Source organism: Dryas octopetala, chromosome 6, assembly GCF_963921425.1.
Source record: "Dryas octopetala chromosome 6, drDryOcto1.1, whole genome shotgun sequence".
In the NCBI taxonomy this organism is placed as follows: domain Eukaryota; kingdom Viridiplantae; phylum Streptophyta; class Magnoliopsida; order Rosales; family Rosaceae; genus Dryas; species Dryas octopetala.
The window spans coordinates 18,434,612-18,452,057 of record NC_141371.1 but is presented as its reverse complement, the minus strand read 5'-3'; the positions used below and the strand labels follow the sequence as shown (position 1 = coordinate 18,452,057).

The 17,446-nt window shown below is 36.5% G+C and overlaps 2 protein-coding genes and 1 long non-coding RNA gene across 21 annotated transcripts; all 3 read right to left on the bottom strand.

Annotated features, from left to right (window-relative positions):
- Nucleotides 1-714: 714 nt before the first annotated feature.
- LOC147283011 (putative galactose-1-phosphate uridyltransferase) lies at nt 715-2,920 on the bottom strand. Its single transcript, XM_086247875.1, has 3 exons — nt 2,413-2,920; nt 1,229-1,519; nt 715-1,038 (listed from the first exon to the last, which is right to left on the bottom strand). Exons 1-3 carry the CDS (start codon nt 2,914-2,916, stop codon nt 772-774), a joined length of 1,062 nt encoding a protein of 353 aa, XP_086104001.1. The 5' UTR covers nt 2,917-2,920; the 3' UTR covers nt 715-771.
- A 2,797-nt stretch (nt 2,921-5,717) lies between these two features.
- On the bottom strand, nt 5,718-7,259 carry LOC147283010 (uncharacterized). The gene has a single exon (XM_086248018.1). It carries the CDS (start codon nt 7,060-7,062, stop codon nt 5,926-5,928), a length of 1,137 nt encoding a protein of 378 aa, XP_086104144.1. The 5' UTR covers nt 7,063-7,259; the 3' UTR covers nt 5,718-5,925.
- Nucleotides 7,260-12,160: 4,901 nt separating this feature from the next.
- LOC147283009 (uncharacterized) lies at nt 12,161-17,224 on the bottom strand. Of its 19 annotated transcripts, none has more exons than XR_015123008.1 (9): nt 16,478-17,224; nt 16,281-16,329; nt 16,039-16,102; nt 15,234-15,306; nt 14,796-14,831; nt 13,782-13,833; nt 13,354-13,421; nt 12,819-12,855; nt 12,161-12,403 (listed from the first exon to the last, which is right to left on the bottom strand). It is a non-coding gene; the product is annotated as an uncharacterized LOC147283009 (long non-coding RNA). The 19 variants fall into 19 exon arrangements; XR_015123014.1 differs by lacking the exon at nt 12,819-12,855 and adding an exon at nt 13,596-13,675 and having other exon boundaries at nt 14,796-14,834; nt 16,286-16,397; nt 16,485-17,188; XR_015123015.1 differs by lacking the exon at nt 12,819-12,855 and adding an exon at nt 13,596-13,675 and having other exon boundaries at nt 14,796-14,834; nt 16,286-16,329; nt 16,485-17,177.
- Between the last annotated feature and the right edge of the window lie 222 nt (nt 17,225-17,446).

Genomic DNA, 17,446 nt, shown 5'->3' with positions numbered 1-17,446 from the left:
GGTTTTTAGACCCAGGGGCTTCGCTTACACCAACGCCGTGCTGGGATACAGAAAGAAAGGGGAGGAGGAGGGTGGTACAGTGGGCTGGCCTGGGCTGGGCTCTCTCTCATCCCTCTCTCTGTTGCGTTCTCTCTCTCTCTTTCTTTGTTTCCGGTCAGAGCCCATTTTGAGCCAAGCTAATCGATAATGCCGGTCCAACTGAGTGCCGGTTTACTGACATTCCAATAAGGGTCTCGGTAATCAATGTGGCCAACTGAGAAAGGTTCGGTCAGCACGCGGTTTGGGGTTCCCAATAACCGTACCGAATCCACCCATACGCACGTCGTTTGAGAAATAAGTACTTTTCCATAATTTCATATAAAAGAAAAAAAAAAAGAGTAAATATTTTTTTTTTGCTTGGAAAAGCGCAAATTACAAACGAAAACACATACACAAGTATGCATTTTATTACTAATATTTTTTTTAAAAAAAACGCTGATTATCAATGTGTTTGTTGATCAGCTGTATTGAGGCATTTATTCACCTCTCTTCCCTACAAATACAAATCGGACATTCTATGAACCCAATATAGAAACACATTGGTTTTCTCATCCAAATTAGTAATTTTCTCTCGTCCAAAATTTTTTTTAATCAAGAAAAATGTACAATGATACCAGTACTGTATAATTTATTTATTTATTTTTTTGTTACAAAGGGAGGCCAAGGAAAGAGGCCTAGAGGGGGGAGGGGGGAGGGGGGGATCGAGGTAGGGGGCAGCACAACTGTATTACTTCATTGGGAAGGTGAAACATTTACTTCCCTCAAAAGTTTTGCTGCATCCTCTGGGAAGACTGGGTTTATGTAACACCCAGTTCCAATTTCAAAGCCTGCTACATTACTTAACTGAGGTACTATCTGCAAGAACCAATGAGAGTGAGGTAACTCCGAAGCATTGTCCCTAAGAGGGGAAGTCTGAATCATGAAATTATATGGTGGATTGTTCAACTGCACAGACATCTTCCTAAGCATAAGTTTCAGGAGCCCTCCTAGGTCAAGTGCCTGCAAAGATGCATATCAACCATTAAGAAAATCAATGTATCTGATTAATCCAAATATTTGAAATTACATATGCTTCAACTAATATTACAAAATGAACAAGATCCTAATCTCAATTTGTTTTTGCCAAAGAAGAAGCAAATGCAGTTCATAAGTGAAGATCCAAGTTCATAAAAGATAGACCATTAATTACCTCCTCTCCATCTAGTTCATGAAAATGAGGAGAGTGCTTCAGAGGAATGATCCATATCTCAAATGGAAATGTAGCAGCAAAAGGTACAACTGAAATGAAATGGGCTGAAACATCAATCAATAGATCCTGTTTGTTAAATTCGCAAATGCTACATTTCCCTGTCTGATCAAAATACTCCTTCATACTATTAAGTCGGCCAGAAACAGCAGGAGGAACAATTGGAAGAGCCAATATCTGACTGTGCGAGTGACTCATTGATGCCCCAGCTGAAACACCATGATTCTTAAACACCTTCAAAGCATTAAAAAACAAAAATCAGCTTAAATGACAAACTGACATGGAAGGAGAGAGGGATAACTTGAAAATAGACTCCAAAAGAAGGTATACAATTACCATTTAACTGAAAGGTTTTCTGTAGAAAGACATTTCCAAATTAAACTTTCATATCCCTGATTTTTAAAATTCAAAATGCAGAAAGGTATTTTGGTTTTGGGAATGAAACATCATAATATGTAAATCGCAATTCGCAAGCAATCTTCCAAGTTTAAAATTCAACCTTGTACTATCAAAATAACTTGTACTCAAGACAATAAATAGATGCTAATGAGAACATAATTTCTTGCTTTTATTATTCCCAATAAAATTCCAAGTCGCTCTATCCATTTGAGGTACATGAATGTTTCCATTAATCTGTGTATCCATGAATATGTAACAGACATAACAAAATTACTCAAATAACTGAAATCAAATAAGAACCATATAAATCTAGGGATCATATGTTACATGCACACGTATGTGTTAAATACATGCATCACCATTTCTCTCAACTCTCTTATGACACATTTTTAATTTATTTACAATGGTAAACATTTTGCTTTCATATAAAAAAAAAATATATATATATGCAATAACACAGATTTTGGTGAAACAGTTCAACTCATATAAACCCATTCTCCAATCTCAAATGTAAAACGATAAATTACTAAGAATAAAAAATAAATAAATAAATAAATAAATAAATAAATAAAGAATAAATTCAAGCTCGAGTACGAAGAGTCTCGAAGACCCAAATCTCCAAATGAAATATTAAACCGTGAAGTACATATAAAAATGGAATTTTACTAATAAAACAGAAAAACTAAATTGAACTCAAAATTCTCCAAAATGGAAGGCCAAAAACAAACCTGGACGTATTTGATGGTATTGTAGCTGATAAGCTGCTCGATCCTCGTCCTATGAGCAACAAGAACCTCACCGATCTCTGTTGCCGACAAATCACTAAGCTGAAGCGAGTGAACCGGGGTCTCAATCACCACGTCGTGTACTCCAAACCCACTAATAACCCGACCCGGAAACGGGCCCGAACCCGAGTTGTTGTTATCAAATGGGGCTTGGGGGATGTCCCTGCTGAGCGCGGGGTAGAGGTTCTGGATGACCCGGATCTTCCAGTCGGGGTTTTCGGGCGGGACCCGGAAGATTTCGGGAGCGCACTCGTGCTCGTGGCCGATGCAGAAGGGGCATTGTTGTTGGTGGTTGGGATTAGGGTTAGGGATCGGAGACTTGGCTTTGAAGTCGGAAGGTCGCTTGGCTCTGGCGGGTGAGAATATCACCCACCGGTTTGTCACCGGGTCCTTCCTTAGTTGAGGTTGGGGTGTTCCACTCCCACCACCCGCTGACTCTGATGCCATCGGCTTTCTGTGAACTTATGTTTTGGCCACTGCTTTGTGTGAGTTTCATATAGGGGTCGGCAATGGGCCGGGCCGGGCTGGCTTTTGGACTCGGGTCGGGTTTGGCTTGAATTAGAGAAGCCCAATAGGGTTTTTGGGCATGACCGGGCCAGGCTAGGCCCAACCTGGTGGCCTAGAATAAGTCCAAAGCCTATTTACACACATATATATCTTTAATAAAAAAAATATAAGATTTTGGTTATGCTGTGATTCGAACAAGAGACCTCGCATAATAAGCTTCAACTCTCAATCAACTAAGCTAACTAGTTTATTTGTCTAGTTTGTGAATCATAACATATTTAATAGCTTTTTTATTTGTTTACTCAAATAAATTATTAATATGTTTATTAAGTTATTATATAATACTATTATGTTAGTAATAGTGTAATACCATAAATAATAATATATAACATTACAACTATAATTAAACATAAATGTATATGTGTATATACAACTTTTATAATACAACTATAATTAAAGTTATTAAACCACGATCATTCATTAATTCGATCATCGTTACCTCACTTTTACATCTCCGATTGAGCTAATTTTTTGCATAGATTATAGTGGAGTGCTCTAAAATTAATTAGTTAGTAAGTTAATACAAAACTAACCATGCTTTTGGGCCCACCACATAACTAATTTTATAATCCGAACAATTCATTTGTTAGATCATATTTCAAAGATCATCCTTGTAAAAAATCAACTAAATCGGAAATTATGTAGTCATCTAATTCAGATAAAATAAATAGACCATCAGTGTTTTCGATAAAAGCATAGAAATAGTTGTTGTTATAATCAAATGACTCAATGACTTCCGATTGTGGAGATTTTTTATAGAGATGATTTTTGAAGTATGACCTAAAAAATAGACGGTTCAGATTTTAAGATTACATTGTGCAGTAGGCCCAACATGATAGTTAGTTTTGTATTAACTTACTAACAAGTTAATTTTAGAGCATTTTTAATATATATATCCCCATATTTATTGGTATATATACATACTAACTTAATAGGATATGTACTAATATATATTATTAACTACTTATACTAGTATATATTACTGATATTAATATTATTGCAATTAATACTAGTACTATACTAAACTACCAATACTACTCGTGCAAATATATATCTATCAAACATTATATATTATGTATCATATTTGATTAAATTTCGATTTATATTGGTATAAAATCATTAGCATTAATATAATTAAACCGAAAATATACCAAAATAAATCGAAAATTAACTGAAAGTATTTGATACCAAAAATATCGAAATCGAACTGAAAACCGAAGTTTACCAAAAATTACCAAACTAAAAAATACCAAAACCAAAAAATACTAAAATTTTTTGTTTTGTTTTGGTAAGTCCCAATACCAAACCGAACAGACCGATGAGCAACCCTAGTTGAAAATTGAAATTAAAGTAAACTAACCGAGTGGGTAATGAATGTTTGGGCATCTAATTTGGGCTTACATACTATAAGTCTGTAAGTAGACGGGATTGTCATATTCTTCTTACTGGGCTTTTTACTAACTTAAGTTTTAAGCCCAAACCGCCAATTGCCGCCATCATCGAGCACTAGACTACTAGAGGGTTAGAAAGTTAGAAACCCTAACTCTATTTCACTTCTCACGCAGCAGCCGTTTACTTCTCTCTTCCTCTCACCTTCTTTGTTTTCCTGGTTTGGTTTGAAACCCTTACTGATCGACGACACAGCATCCTCTCTTGTTTTACTTATTCAATGAAAACAGAGGGAATTATCTCTAATTCTTTGCCACAAAATCAATGTAATGTGGAAAACTGTATGCAGAGATGGAGTTGTCTAATAAATCAGGCACTGGCTCATGACTCATGAGCTTTGCTTTATGAAAAGAAATGGACCAAATGGGCCTACCCATATAGGCCAATTGCAACTTGTAAAGTACATAAAGTTGGCCAATGTGGATGCAATTAGTGCTGGATTGCTTTAAGCCTAATGTACGTGATGATTTTGCTCCTTGCAATTAGTACATAAATAACTACAATCATTTTTTTTTTTGTCGAATTTAGTTTTATTCCGTATTTTTCTCCTTGCATCTCTGATCTCTCTCCAATAAAAAAAATATTATCAAAGGGTCCAAATCCTTTTGATAATGGACATAAGACACGATCACTTAACAAACATGTCCTCAACCTCTAAGCAACAGATCACCTTGTTTAAGAATTTATGAAATTTTTGAATCCCTTAGTTAAGAAACACCTCATCATCTGCAAGCAGCTAACTAAACCAGAAGGTAGATACCATCGTGTAATCCAATCCTTCTTGACAAGTGACAACTTAATCCATTCCAGGCTCCTTCCAACAGCCCAAGAGCTCAATGAAAAACAATCAAAGGTATATGACAATGGTGCTCAACAACCCTACAGTTTAAAAGCCTTCACAAACATGAAACCCCATTAGCCAAAGATTGACTGCACTGTTTCTTTGGGGAGCCAGGGCGCAAACCCAGGAACTCTTCAAGTTTTAAAAGCTAGGTTCACAAAACTACCATATATGACACTCAAATAACTCTTCAGATAAATACAAACTATACGACTCATGCAACTGCCACTATGCTATTAATTACTACAGGAATAATATAATTTGTTCCAATATCATCATCTGTTATTTATAACAAATTTACGGTAACTCAGCTGCTTCTGCAACCTTGTGTTATTGCTGCAAATGAAACTTGTTTAGTTGAAGCATCAATCTCAATCAAAAACACTATCTTCACAATTTACACTGATATTGTACATCAAAGAACTATGTTTGCTAACAAGCAAAAAGACAAAGTTAATGAGAGTATATAACAATCATAACAGAGTCAAAGTTTCCTGTTAAAGATGAACTTCAATTACAAGAAAATCAGTTATCCAAGCATAAAAAATCACATTACAAATAAGACACTATCACACTCTCTTGGTTGACCTTACCATCAATCAGTTTCTACCAAGTGGGAGAGATCTACAAGAAAATGTTTCCTTGAATTCCGACTTCCTTGACGATGTGAAAATGGACGCATACACTTCCTTAGTAGCATTGGGCGGGGCTATATCCACCGCCTTGAACCTCTTCGCAGCAGCATTATTCGCACCCTTCACACTATCCCCGCCATTCTCAACCTTCCCGTTTCCCTCTACCTTAGCCGAAGCCTTCTCAGCAGCCTTAACATCAATGCCATGCTTGGTACCACTCAACCGCGAAGCCTCAAACCTCACACCCTCCTCTCCATTCACACAAGCATCCCCATTTTTCGTCTTCTTCACCTTTTTCACTCTCAAATTCGCCTTCTCAGCTTCCATTCTATCCCTCAACGCCGCAACTTCCTCTTCGTTCCCATTGATCACAATCTTATCCGCCTCAGAAAATCCTACATGACAAACAAGGCATGTCTTCGACTTCACCTCCTTCAACGCCTTTGCGCTCAATACATGGCCACATGTTCTCAATGCCAAAAACTTATACTTACCATTAAACTCCAGCCCAGTAATGGGGCACTGAAACCGAGGCCGGGAATTCAATTGACCATCGGATTCAGCCCCGGGAATCGGCGAAAAATGAACAGTGATCATGTCCTTCAATCCCTTTATGTGCCCAAAGGCCTTGGGCAGCTTCTTGCCCAACAAGGCCTCCACAAGAGGCTCCTTGTTAAAGGGATTGCCAAGCAAATCAACCACGCACGGCTCCTTCAAGGGTTCGTTGGAGAGAGCGCAGTTCAGCCACTTGGACAGCCTCTGCTCATTCGGGTCGACCTTATCGGGTTTTTTCTCGGCGTACATTTTGAGATAACAATCGCGGGACTCGGCCCCGGTCGCACCGCCATCTCCGCCGCCTCCACGAGCTCTAATTCGTAAAATTAGGGTAGAAAGGGGGGAAATTTGGGAATTGAGAAGTGGGGTGGAGTCGTTTAAGGGTTTACCGTTGAGGGTGAAGTAGAGGGTTGGTTGGGTTTGGGAGAAAAGAGAGAGCTTGAGGTCATGGAGGGTTTGAGTTGGCGATACGGTTAGGGTTTGGGTTGGAATTTGGAAATCTGGCGATTGGAGGAAGATTTGGAAATTGTGAGATTCAGGATTCATTGTGTTTTTGGTTTTTCTAGGGTCTGTGTGAAATTAGGGTTTCAAGGTTGAAGCTTATTGGAAGAATTGGGATTAGGATCGTTGTGGTTTGCTTTTAAATAAGTCGGTTTGATTCCTCTCTCTTCTCTCTCTTTCGCACATCTGGTGTTTGGGCAAAATAGATGACAACGACAGTGACAATTAGAGAAGATCAGAAGACTACAAATATTGGGTTTGGACTTCTCTGAGGTTTTTGATTAATTGATTAGTGGGTTGGGCTGAAACTTCTATTACAAATACTGGGTTGAAAAAAAAAAATATATATTAAACCTACACACATTAAATTTGGGGCATTTATTAGTTTTTTTGTTTGTTGACTTTTAATTAAATATCTCAATTCTACATTCTTATTTAATAGGGAATGACATTCTAATAATAATAAATAAAAAAATGTATATGGAAATGGTTTGCTTGTTTTTAATCTAATAATACTTGTATTTATATAATTTTATGTTTTTTTATTTGATTATATAGGCTTGTTATTTATTTATTTTTTTAAGAGCTTTATTGTTTACTAATCTTTTTTATTGGACATGCCTTTTTTTATATTAGAGATTGACTGATGTGTTCAATCTTTCATATTGTATATGCATTATCTATTATAGTTCAATTTTATTTTTCAAATTTGAGACTAATGTGTATTATATCTCTTACATATCATATACTTATCATATGGACTCTAATTTATGACATTTATATGTTTAATACATACATTGATGATTTATTTAGTATTTTTTAAAGTTTCATTTAAAAATTATGTGTTTGTATTTGTGGACGGAGGCCAATATCGATATTTTCGTGATATTTCTTTATTTTGGAGTCTAATTGCATAAGGTTTACCCTATTGCATGATAAATCATTTGTATTCTAAAAACTAACTCCACCTCCTAATTTGAAGCATTTATCATAGGAAACACTATTAACTTATTCCAAATTAGGAAGAAAAAAACATATTACAATTGTAAATGCATGTAATAACATAGTACATGACAATGAGAACAATTAACTGGATGGGTGAATATATATAGAGTTAAAACACTCTTTGTGCAGAGGTAGCTAGATTGAAGTGAGGCATACTTTAGAGCTCAAGTGTGTACTATTTGTCCATATGCAATTTGTAATCAGATCACTGTAAGTAGGAACTATGGACTAGCTGACATTGGTCTGTAATATAAGATTGTGTAGACAATAGGTGAAGTCGATCCGGCCCAATCAACCTTTAATGGCTTTCAAGGCACCCTCACCCACATATCCCAACGCAACCTCTGCTCAATCTGATTAAATAGGGACCTCATCGTCACTCATTTCTCCCAGCACAACCTGAACTCCTCCACTTCATAACCCAGTTTATCGAACATGGCAAATAAGGGCGACAACTCAACCTGTCACCCTGCGTAACCGATTGTCGATCATTTAATCTTGTTTCACATGGACGACTTCCCATACCCATCTCCTCCAACGAATGTGTTACTGTTATCTTTGTTCTAAAAGAGAACGTAGATAGCATTTCTCTTTAATCTAATTATATTATACTATTGTATAAAATTGAATTGCAGTAGCGGCTCAATGAAAAGTAAGGCTTAAGGTGAAACTACATAGAGAGTAGATATTAGACTCTCTGGCTCTCTAGTCTCTAATAATCTTAATCTTCAAACTCAATAGTCAAGACTCATTGGAGTAACTGGTAAGTTTCTCTTAATTTTTAGGGTTGAAAGAGAGAGAGAGAAGGAGAGAAAGAGCTTAAGAGTAGAGTCTGATGGAAAGATCAATGATGGGTTGTATTAGAATAGAGAAAAGGATGGAGGCTTAATTGTAGGTGTGCAATATTAATTGTAGGCGTGTAGGCTACTAGCCTTCCGTTATATCATTAGGCCTAAAATTGTTTTTTTTTTTTTTTTTTAAGAGAAAAGGATGGAGGTTTGTAGGCTTCCATTATAAAAAAATTTAGAGCAAATTACAATTTAGTACTTCAACTTTACATGTTTTTTCAACTTAGAATCCCAATTTTGAAAACTTGTAAAAAAGTACCTCAACTTTCATTTTGTGTCAAAATAGTACCTTTGTTAATTTTTCTGTCAAATAACTCGTTATATGCTGATGTGGCAGTGGTATTTTCGTCTTTTTTCCTAAATTTAAAAAATAATAATATTTTTAAAAACTTTTGAATAAAAAAATTTCTTAAAATAATTAAAATAAAAAAATTTCATTAAAAAAAAAAAAAAAACCTTTCCCCCTCCTTCCCTAGCCATGCCCCGCGCCCCCACCCAGCCCCTCCCCTTCCCACCCCCACCCAGCCTCTGCCCTCCTTTCCCCTCCCCAGCCCGCCCCCCCATCCTCCCCCCTCTCCCTGCTCGACCCACCCCCTGCTCGACCCACCCTTCCCCCCCCACCCCCTGCCCGCCCCACCCTTCCCCTCCCCTCCCCTCCCCTCCCCTCCCCTTCCCTTCCCCAGCCAGCCCCCACCCCTCATCTCCCCAGCCTGCCCCTCCCATCCTCTCCCATCTTCCTGCTCGACCCACTCCCTGCCCGACCCCACCCTCCCCCTCTCCTGCCCGACCCAGCCCCAGCGTCGTCGCACCCCCAGCCCCTTTTGCACCCCTCCCCCCAGCCCCAGCCCCTCCCCTCCCCTCCCATCCCCTCCCCTCCCCCAGTCCTGTCCCCTCCCCTTCCCGCCCCCACCCAGCCTTCCCTCAGCCATCCCAGGCCACCCCCACCCATCCTCCCCCCTCTCCCTGCCTGACCCACCAGTCCCGTCGCCCCTCCCCCCCTCACCCCCCCTTACCCAACCCCAACCCAACCCCCTCACCCAAACCCCCGACCATCCCTCTGCCCATCTCCCCCCAATTTGTTTTTTTAAATTTTTAAAAGTTTTAATTATTTTAAGAAATTTTTTTATTCAAAAGTTTTTAAAAATATTATTATTTTTAAAATTTGGGGAAAAATACGAAAATACCTCTGCCATGTCAATAGATAACGGTTTATTTGACATAAAAACTAACGAAGGTACTATTTTTACACAAAATGAAAGTTGAGGTACTTTTTTGCAAATTTTCAAAGTTGGGGTACTAAGTTGAAACAACATGTAAAGTTGAGGTACTAAATTGTAATTTGCTTAAATTTTTATGTCATTATAAATTTTTTTGTTAATAGTAGAATAGTAGACTGATGGGATAAACGAGGCCTTTACCAATTTGTGGCCTGTGCCTTGGGCCTTAGCGGGCACTGCTGAATTGGACTGCATTATAATATTAATGCAAGAGGCCGGATTGGTGCCACAAAGGATAACATGTCTGATTAATTTTTAAAACAAAAAAATTCAATAAAACAGTTATTATTTTACATTATTTAATAAGATCAACAATATATTTTCTAGATTTTTTTTTTTCTAAAACCATATCAGATTAGTTTTCAGTTACAAATAGAACCTTAAATTGAAGACCAAAATAAAAGAGAAATTTGGAAAACTAAAAGAAGCACATAAAAGTAAAATTCAATTTGCAACAAGATCCAAGAATATGTAGGTCGAAATTGGAGGAACTCTCACTACATCTGGATCGAGTCGAGTCGCTCCCCTTGAAACTAGTGCAGCTGCTGCTTTTACTAATGACTTCTCTTGCAAAAAATCAAGCTAACAGCTAAGATCGGTTTGGTAGATGAGAAAAGAAAATGAAAAATTGCAAGATCTCTCGCAGCTTTTCCATTTGGAATCCGATAGAATGGTTGTGGTAGGTAGTGACAAAACTGTTGGAATAGTATGCCCTAATGCAAATCGTTTTAATAAATGTATTGTGTATATTTCTAACATCATGGTCAAACTTGTCTTTTATGTTTCATCCTTCATATACATATATACTATACCCTAATATATGTGTGTATGCATAAAAGAGGTCCATGATTTCAAGTTAATAGGAATAATGTACGTCCTAAAGAAGTTATTAGGACAGTGAGACTTATATCCCTTAGTACTTGAGTCTAAATTTTTCCTGGTTGCATGATTGATAACTAGACAATATCAATCTGGTAAGACCATATATCATGATCTATCTATGTTTAATGTTTAGGATAATCGGTCTCAGATTATCAGTGTAGAGACACTAGGAGAAGATCATGAGTGTTAGTAAATGGTTCACTAAACGTGACCGACATAACAAATACCTGTCATGGAGTAACAGTGATAGGATAAATTCAACAATTTCACACCTCTTCGAGTACCAAGAACTCATAAGAAATCATTAAAAAGATTTAATTGATTGAATAATTTCCTACCCGATATCATTATTTGCATTTTGCATAAAGTTTTACAACTCACTCGTCAACATGAATTCGTTAAGTCTTGATAACACAACTGGTCCCTAGACTTGAGACGTCACAGTTGTCATGTGCACTCGGTCGCTATGCTTTAACTGTACTATAAAGCTAGGCTCCTAGAGTTTAGTCAAAGGTACAGATTGGGTATAGTCACTGACGTATGGGGACATGTGTGTGTTCAACACATGATCTATATTCTAAGAGGCAACAGATGTCTAGATTCAAGAATCTGTGGCCAGAGTACTAGAGCATGGAAACAAGCTTCTTTTATCGAATATATGGAATCTATACATAAGTATTGTACCTCAAGGATCATGCTAGGATTGTCGAAATTTATATTCGACCATGATTTGGGAACATAGGATGATAGAGAGACTATATTGTGTTGCAATAAAGATGAAATTGGTTATTCTATGATGCAGTATGCGTATTCGAAATATCTATCTTTTAATTTCAGAAGATTTATTTTATTTTAATAATTTGTAATACGAAGTCTCTATTAGTTTTAGGAACTTTTCTTAGGTTTGGTAAGATAGGATTTTAATTAATATTTTAGATTTTATTTTATTTTAGATTTCACTAGTATTAGTGCCCGCGCGATGCCGCGGGTCTTAAAAGCTTATAAAACGTGCATAAGGCTGATAAAATTTTTACATATATACATCAATGTCAAGCTTAAGTTACAAAATGCGGATTCATGATATGTTTTATATGGTCATTGTTATGTTAAAATATTGATGACATCTTAACAAACCTAAGATATTGATGATATTTTAATAAACCAAACAACATTAAAAAAAATATTACAAATCTTGGTTAGACAATTGAATGTCATAGTAAACAAAAGATGGGCAGTATTCAAATGGTCATTGTTCAAAAGTTCTTGGATGGGTGTTCACAGGTGACTTAATAGATTTTGGGGGATTCATCTTCAGTGTTCTCGGACTGCTTATCTCCTTCATAGCCTTCTGCAGGGGGATTCTCGTTTTCTTTGCTTGAAATTTTAAAAATGTTATTTGTTAGTGTGTATAATGGTAAAATTTGAGTCCATGTAATTTAAAAGTGCAGACAAATTCTTTAAAGTGTAATAAAAATACATATGAATGTAAAAACTTTATTTGAATGAGATTGATAAGATGCAAGATCGGAAAAACTGGTAAAAATGATTCTTGCAATTTAAGCCATTGAATCAGAAGGAACACCTCTAACCAATTGAAAGTAGTTTTACATAACAGTAGAAGTTAATTCATGCATAAAAATGAAGTTCAACTAAAAATCTCACAATAATGCAGGGTAAGGAAGCCTTAGGGAAAAAAAAAAGAAAAAAAAAAAAAGAGAATTTTTAACTAAGGCATAAAGATCTGGAGAGAGAGAGAGAGAGAGAGAGAGAGAGAGAGAGAGAAGTTAACCAATGAAAAGCAGCTTTGCACAATAGTAGAAGTTAACCTATTGTTAAAAATGACATTAATGTAAGATCTCACAATAAATGAGGAACAGTAAGCTGGAGATAGAGGATGAGAAGTATAAACAGAGGAAGTTGGAAATTAGTTTTCATAGTTTGGTTCATAATTTTTATAGTCATATATGCAATTTTTTAAGAAGTATAAAGCATGTCTTTGAGGTGTTGCAATTTATTGTGCCTGTGTGTTGTTGCAGGTGAGAAAAGTGAAAATATAATTGTGATTTGAGTATATAAAAATGGTGACATATATATATATAGATGAAAATATAGTTTATTATATTATTTTGTGAAATTTAAGATAATAAAGATTGTAAATAATGATCAAATTGTGTATTTGATTTTGTGATGGAAAAATAACTCAAATTATTTCAGATCAAGACGTAAGCAAAATAAGCATCGCATACTCAGCCACAATAAAAGTAGTTTAAGAAAATTCTAAACACATAGTAGGCTAGAATATTTTCTTCCTTCTCAATCTATACCTAGTAAATGTGCCCGTGCGGTGCCGCGGGTGTGGAATTCTTCCTCCCATCCTTCTCTAATGAAATGCCTGCATTCCATACTACTAAAGTTAGTTTTCTCACCCCTTAATGCTATAAAGTCCCAAGAATACATGGGATCAAATAGTCAATTGGAATTTAATTGGCTTGGCCTATGTTTGGCGGCCAATAAAAGGCCAAGTGAAAGAGAGAAAGAAACAAAAAAACATAAATTGACAGCTCACAATTTTCTGTTAGATTGTTAAATCCAAATCTTTATCAAATAGTAGAAGATTTAGTCACCCTAATTGATCAAAACAGCTTCCTAAAATGGTTTTAAAAGAGCAAGATAAATTAGGAACAGAGACAGTACCAATTAATCTATACAAATTGTAGAGAGATCAGAGGAGAGAAAAAAGTGGAGACTTTACCTTGAGCCTGAGGCTTACAGACAGTGCTTGTGGGCAACACCAATATGAAAATCTAAATATGTATGTAAACATTGACATCAATAGCAAATGAAATTCAGATCTTAAACATCAAGAAAATTGAAAGCTCACAAAATGAACACCCAGTTAAAATAAAATGCTACAATCAAATAGTCAATTGGAATTTAATTGGCTTGGCCTCTGTTTGGCTGCCAAGAAAAGGTCAAGTAAAAGAGGGAAAAAAACAAAAAACAGAAATTGATAGCTCACCGTTTCTGTCCGGTTCTGTCCCTGTAGCTTAAGAAACGGTGAGCCTTTGACACATAATATGAAAACTATTTTGGCAACTCAAGCCAACTCATCAACAATCAAAATCATCACAGCCATCACAAATCACCAACAGCATGACCATTAACATTTCTTAATTATCCAATTATTCAATTAATATCTAACATATCATAAGATGCAGTGATTTCATATTGGATGGTTCGAATCAATTAACGATATTTACAGGCTGCTATACATAACACAAAAAATCGGAATAAATGGGCCAGCCCAAGAAAAAGATGGATGAATACATATATACAGAGAACAACTGTTTAAATGTAGAGTACATCATAAATGTAAATTTTGTACAAACATTTTTTTAATTGAAGCTGGTAGCTACATTTTTTAAGATGTCTTTTTATATATTATTTAAATTTTATAAATGAAGCTGTTACATAAAATTTTTTTAATTTATAGTTCACTTGTAAAAAGAATTATTTTGGAAATAATGGAGACAATTTAACAATCAACTTGTCATTTTCTCTTTGTTATCTTCTAAATCTTCCCCACTTTCCTCTCTACGTTCACTCATTCTTTTCCTAAAAGTCTAAATAGTCTCATGTTCCTCTCTTTATCTGCTTAAGCTTCATCTGGGCAATAATGGCCGGATGAAACTTACTCTTCTCCCTCCAGTTCCCCAATCCATTTATATAAATTACTACACTGTTAAAAAAATTTTAAGAAATTTACCTGGACAATGCGGCTCCTAGAGAGTGAGTGGAGGAACTACTAAACAGACAATTATAGAAATAGTGTCAAATTTTCCAGCAACAAAACAATATATCACACAAAAGTAAATTATATATTAATATATTACTACACTGTCATGCATATATATAACATATAATTATTTAGCTCAGCTGAGGTAATTGATCTAGTGAATTATATATATATATATATATAATTTTTTATAAAGTTCAAGGCAATGTTTTGACTCCTAGCTTGGTGACGATCGAAGAAGGGTGCATTCTGCATTTCATTTTCAAACGGTTAATTTGTCATCGAAATACTTTCCTAACTAAATGACCAAAAAGGAAGGTTGCAATGAAGTAGGGTTAGCCCAAGTAAACACGAAAAGCTGCATTAATTGCAACAACAGAAGAAATAATGATTGAAGTTTACACTGACCTCTGCATCCAGCCTGATGAATTTGGCATGAAGATGCCTTGAAGCAAGGGACTTCAAATGCTTATCCATTATCCTACAAAGAATCATTTCACATGAGAACATAAATTTTGCATGCAGATGTAGCGGCTCAAAGTCTACAATCAGCTGCCATTAGCAGTCCATAATAATCCGATTATTCAATTAATAACAGAACATCATCAAATAATTCTTAAATCAAGAATGATCCAGTCATTTCATTAACAGGAAAAACATCTCAATTCAATCATGTAATGACCAATTAGATCAGCGTACCAACCTAAACTAAATTCACTTTAACCATGTTCATTCACCTAGGAAATTAACATATCTCAATGCAATCCAGCTCAACCCGGTCAGCGGCTACAAACAAAATCAGAGTTCTGAAGCTATCAACCAATTTCAATCCATCACAAACACTCAAAATAGCAGTCACCAGAGCCATACACAGCGGAGGTCACGGTGGCAGAGGGTTCTAGTTTAGGTTTTTGGATTTTAACAGAAATCCAAGTTACCAATCCATACAAACAATAATATATATTATCCTTTCACTTTTGTTGATATTTTCTGAGAGATCTCAATGCAACAATAAAATTAAAATTAATTAAGCACTTCAAAATCAGCTGTCAAATAAACGAAAATAAAACTATATATACCACTAATTTCAACCAATCTAATTACAATTCCTAACTTGTATCTAACCAAACCAAACTGCCTATTTTAAAAGACTGAAAAACCATTTGTACTAAAAACAAAAACAATTCGAATAATAATGTCTGAAATTGCTTACCAAATGAGTCTTCTTCAGAATAGAACGAAGCCTGGTGAAGCAAATCTCCATTAGTGCAATATATCTGCAGTGAAAAAGGGAATAAGCAAAACTCAGTCATTATAGTACCCCAAAATTTTGTGAATTTGATGATACTCACTAAGGCATGATTCAAATGTTTTTTATAGAAATCAACCAAAACCTTGAGAGTTAAAAGTTGAACAGAAACATACCAAAGCTAAAACCAGCGAAAAAAACCATACCTTACCCCAAAAAAGAAACCAATCTTCAAATCCAAGAAAGTATGGGAACCTGAAATTAAAACACAGAAATCAAGTCATCGGCGCCGGCGGGAATCGTGGTGGCAGTGGGTACAAAACCTAGAAATACAGATTTCACAACCAATTGAACAATTCGATCCAACAATCAGACAGAGTAGACAAAGAGTAGTAAAACTCACACAAAACCTGAGGCGTAAAGTCACCGGAGCCGTCGCAGGTGACGGTGGCAGCGGCGGAGCTAGGGTTCGAATTGGAGCTTTCATTTCGGGACCCAATTGACTTAGATCAAGCACACCAATAGAAAGGCCTGGAAGAGAGGAGCAAAACCCGACCAAAATCATCACCATCCGCCGCCGGAATCGCCAACATCGGCGGCGGAAGGCCGCCGGACTTCTCCGCCTCGAAACTCCGTGCAAGGCGGTCGGTTGAGCAATTTGAAGACCCCTTCATCCTCAGAACGATGGGAGGAACAAAACCCACCCGGTCCGACATCCCAACTTAGCCGGAATTGACGGATCGCTGCCTGAGGACTCGATCGGGTTTGGGTGTCTTTTCGAGTTTTGGCATAATTTCTGGGTTAATCAAATACCATAGAAATGAAGAGGAAGAGAAGAGGAAGAAATCGGGAAACATATCGCCGGCATACGTCGCCGGACGGTGAAGATACGGCCGGATAAAGGGGGCGGAAGGAGAGAGAACGAAGGAGAACAGAGAGAGAGAGAGGCGCGTGAGATGAGAGTGTTCCAGTATTTTCTGGGTTTTGGGCTTTCTAACAATAATCAGGATGAATGACAAAAAAGGGCAGACCCAACCCTGGTATTCACAGAATGGCACGTAGATCAAAAAAAAAAAAGACTGAGAGGGGAAACAGAAGAAAAGGAGAGCAATGGCACGGGGCGTAAAAACACAGAAAAATGAGGGGAAGAAGAAAAAAGGACGCAAAATGACCAAAACAGGCCCAAATAACCCACTAATTACAATGGCAAGCAACTAAAAAAAAAAAAAAAAGGGGCAAAGAAGGAAACACACTATTCCTAAGCTACAGTACTGCCTTTGTTCAGTTTTAGTATATAGGTAAATTTTAATTAGGATTCTTGTCACCCAAGTATGTTTGGTGCCCATGTAATCTTAAGCCCTATAAATATGGG

Excerpts from the sequence above, each read along its gene's own strand:
- LOC147283011 (XM_086247875.1), bottom strand. The coding sequence starts at position 2,916 with ATGGCATCAGAGTCAGCGGGTGGTGGGAGTGGAACACCCCAACCTCAA. Across the intron at positions 1,520-2,412 it reads ATACCATCAAATACGTCCAG|GTGTTTAAGAATCATGGTGT; the intron begins GTTTGTTTTTGG and ends AATGCTTTGAAG. Across the intron at positions 1,039-1,228 it reads ATGAACTAGATGGAGAGGAG|GCACTTGACCTAGGAGGGCT; the intron begins GTAATTAATGGT and ends GCATCTTTGCAG.
- LOC147283010 (XM_086248018.1), bottom strand. The coding sequence starts at position 7,062 with ATGAATCCTGAATCTCACAATTTCCAAATCTTCCTCCAATCGCCAGAT.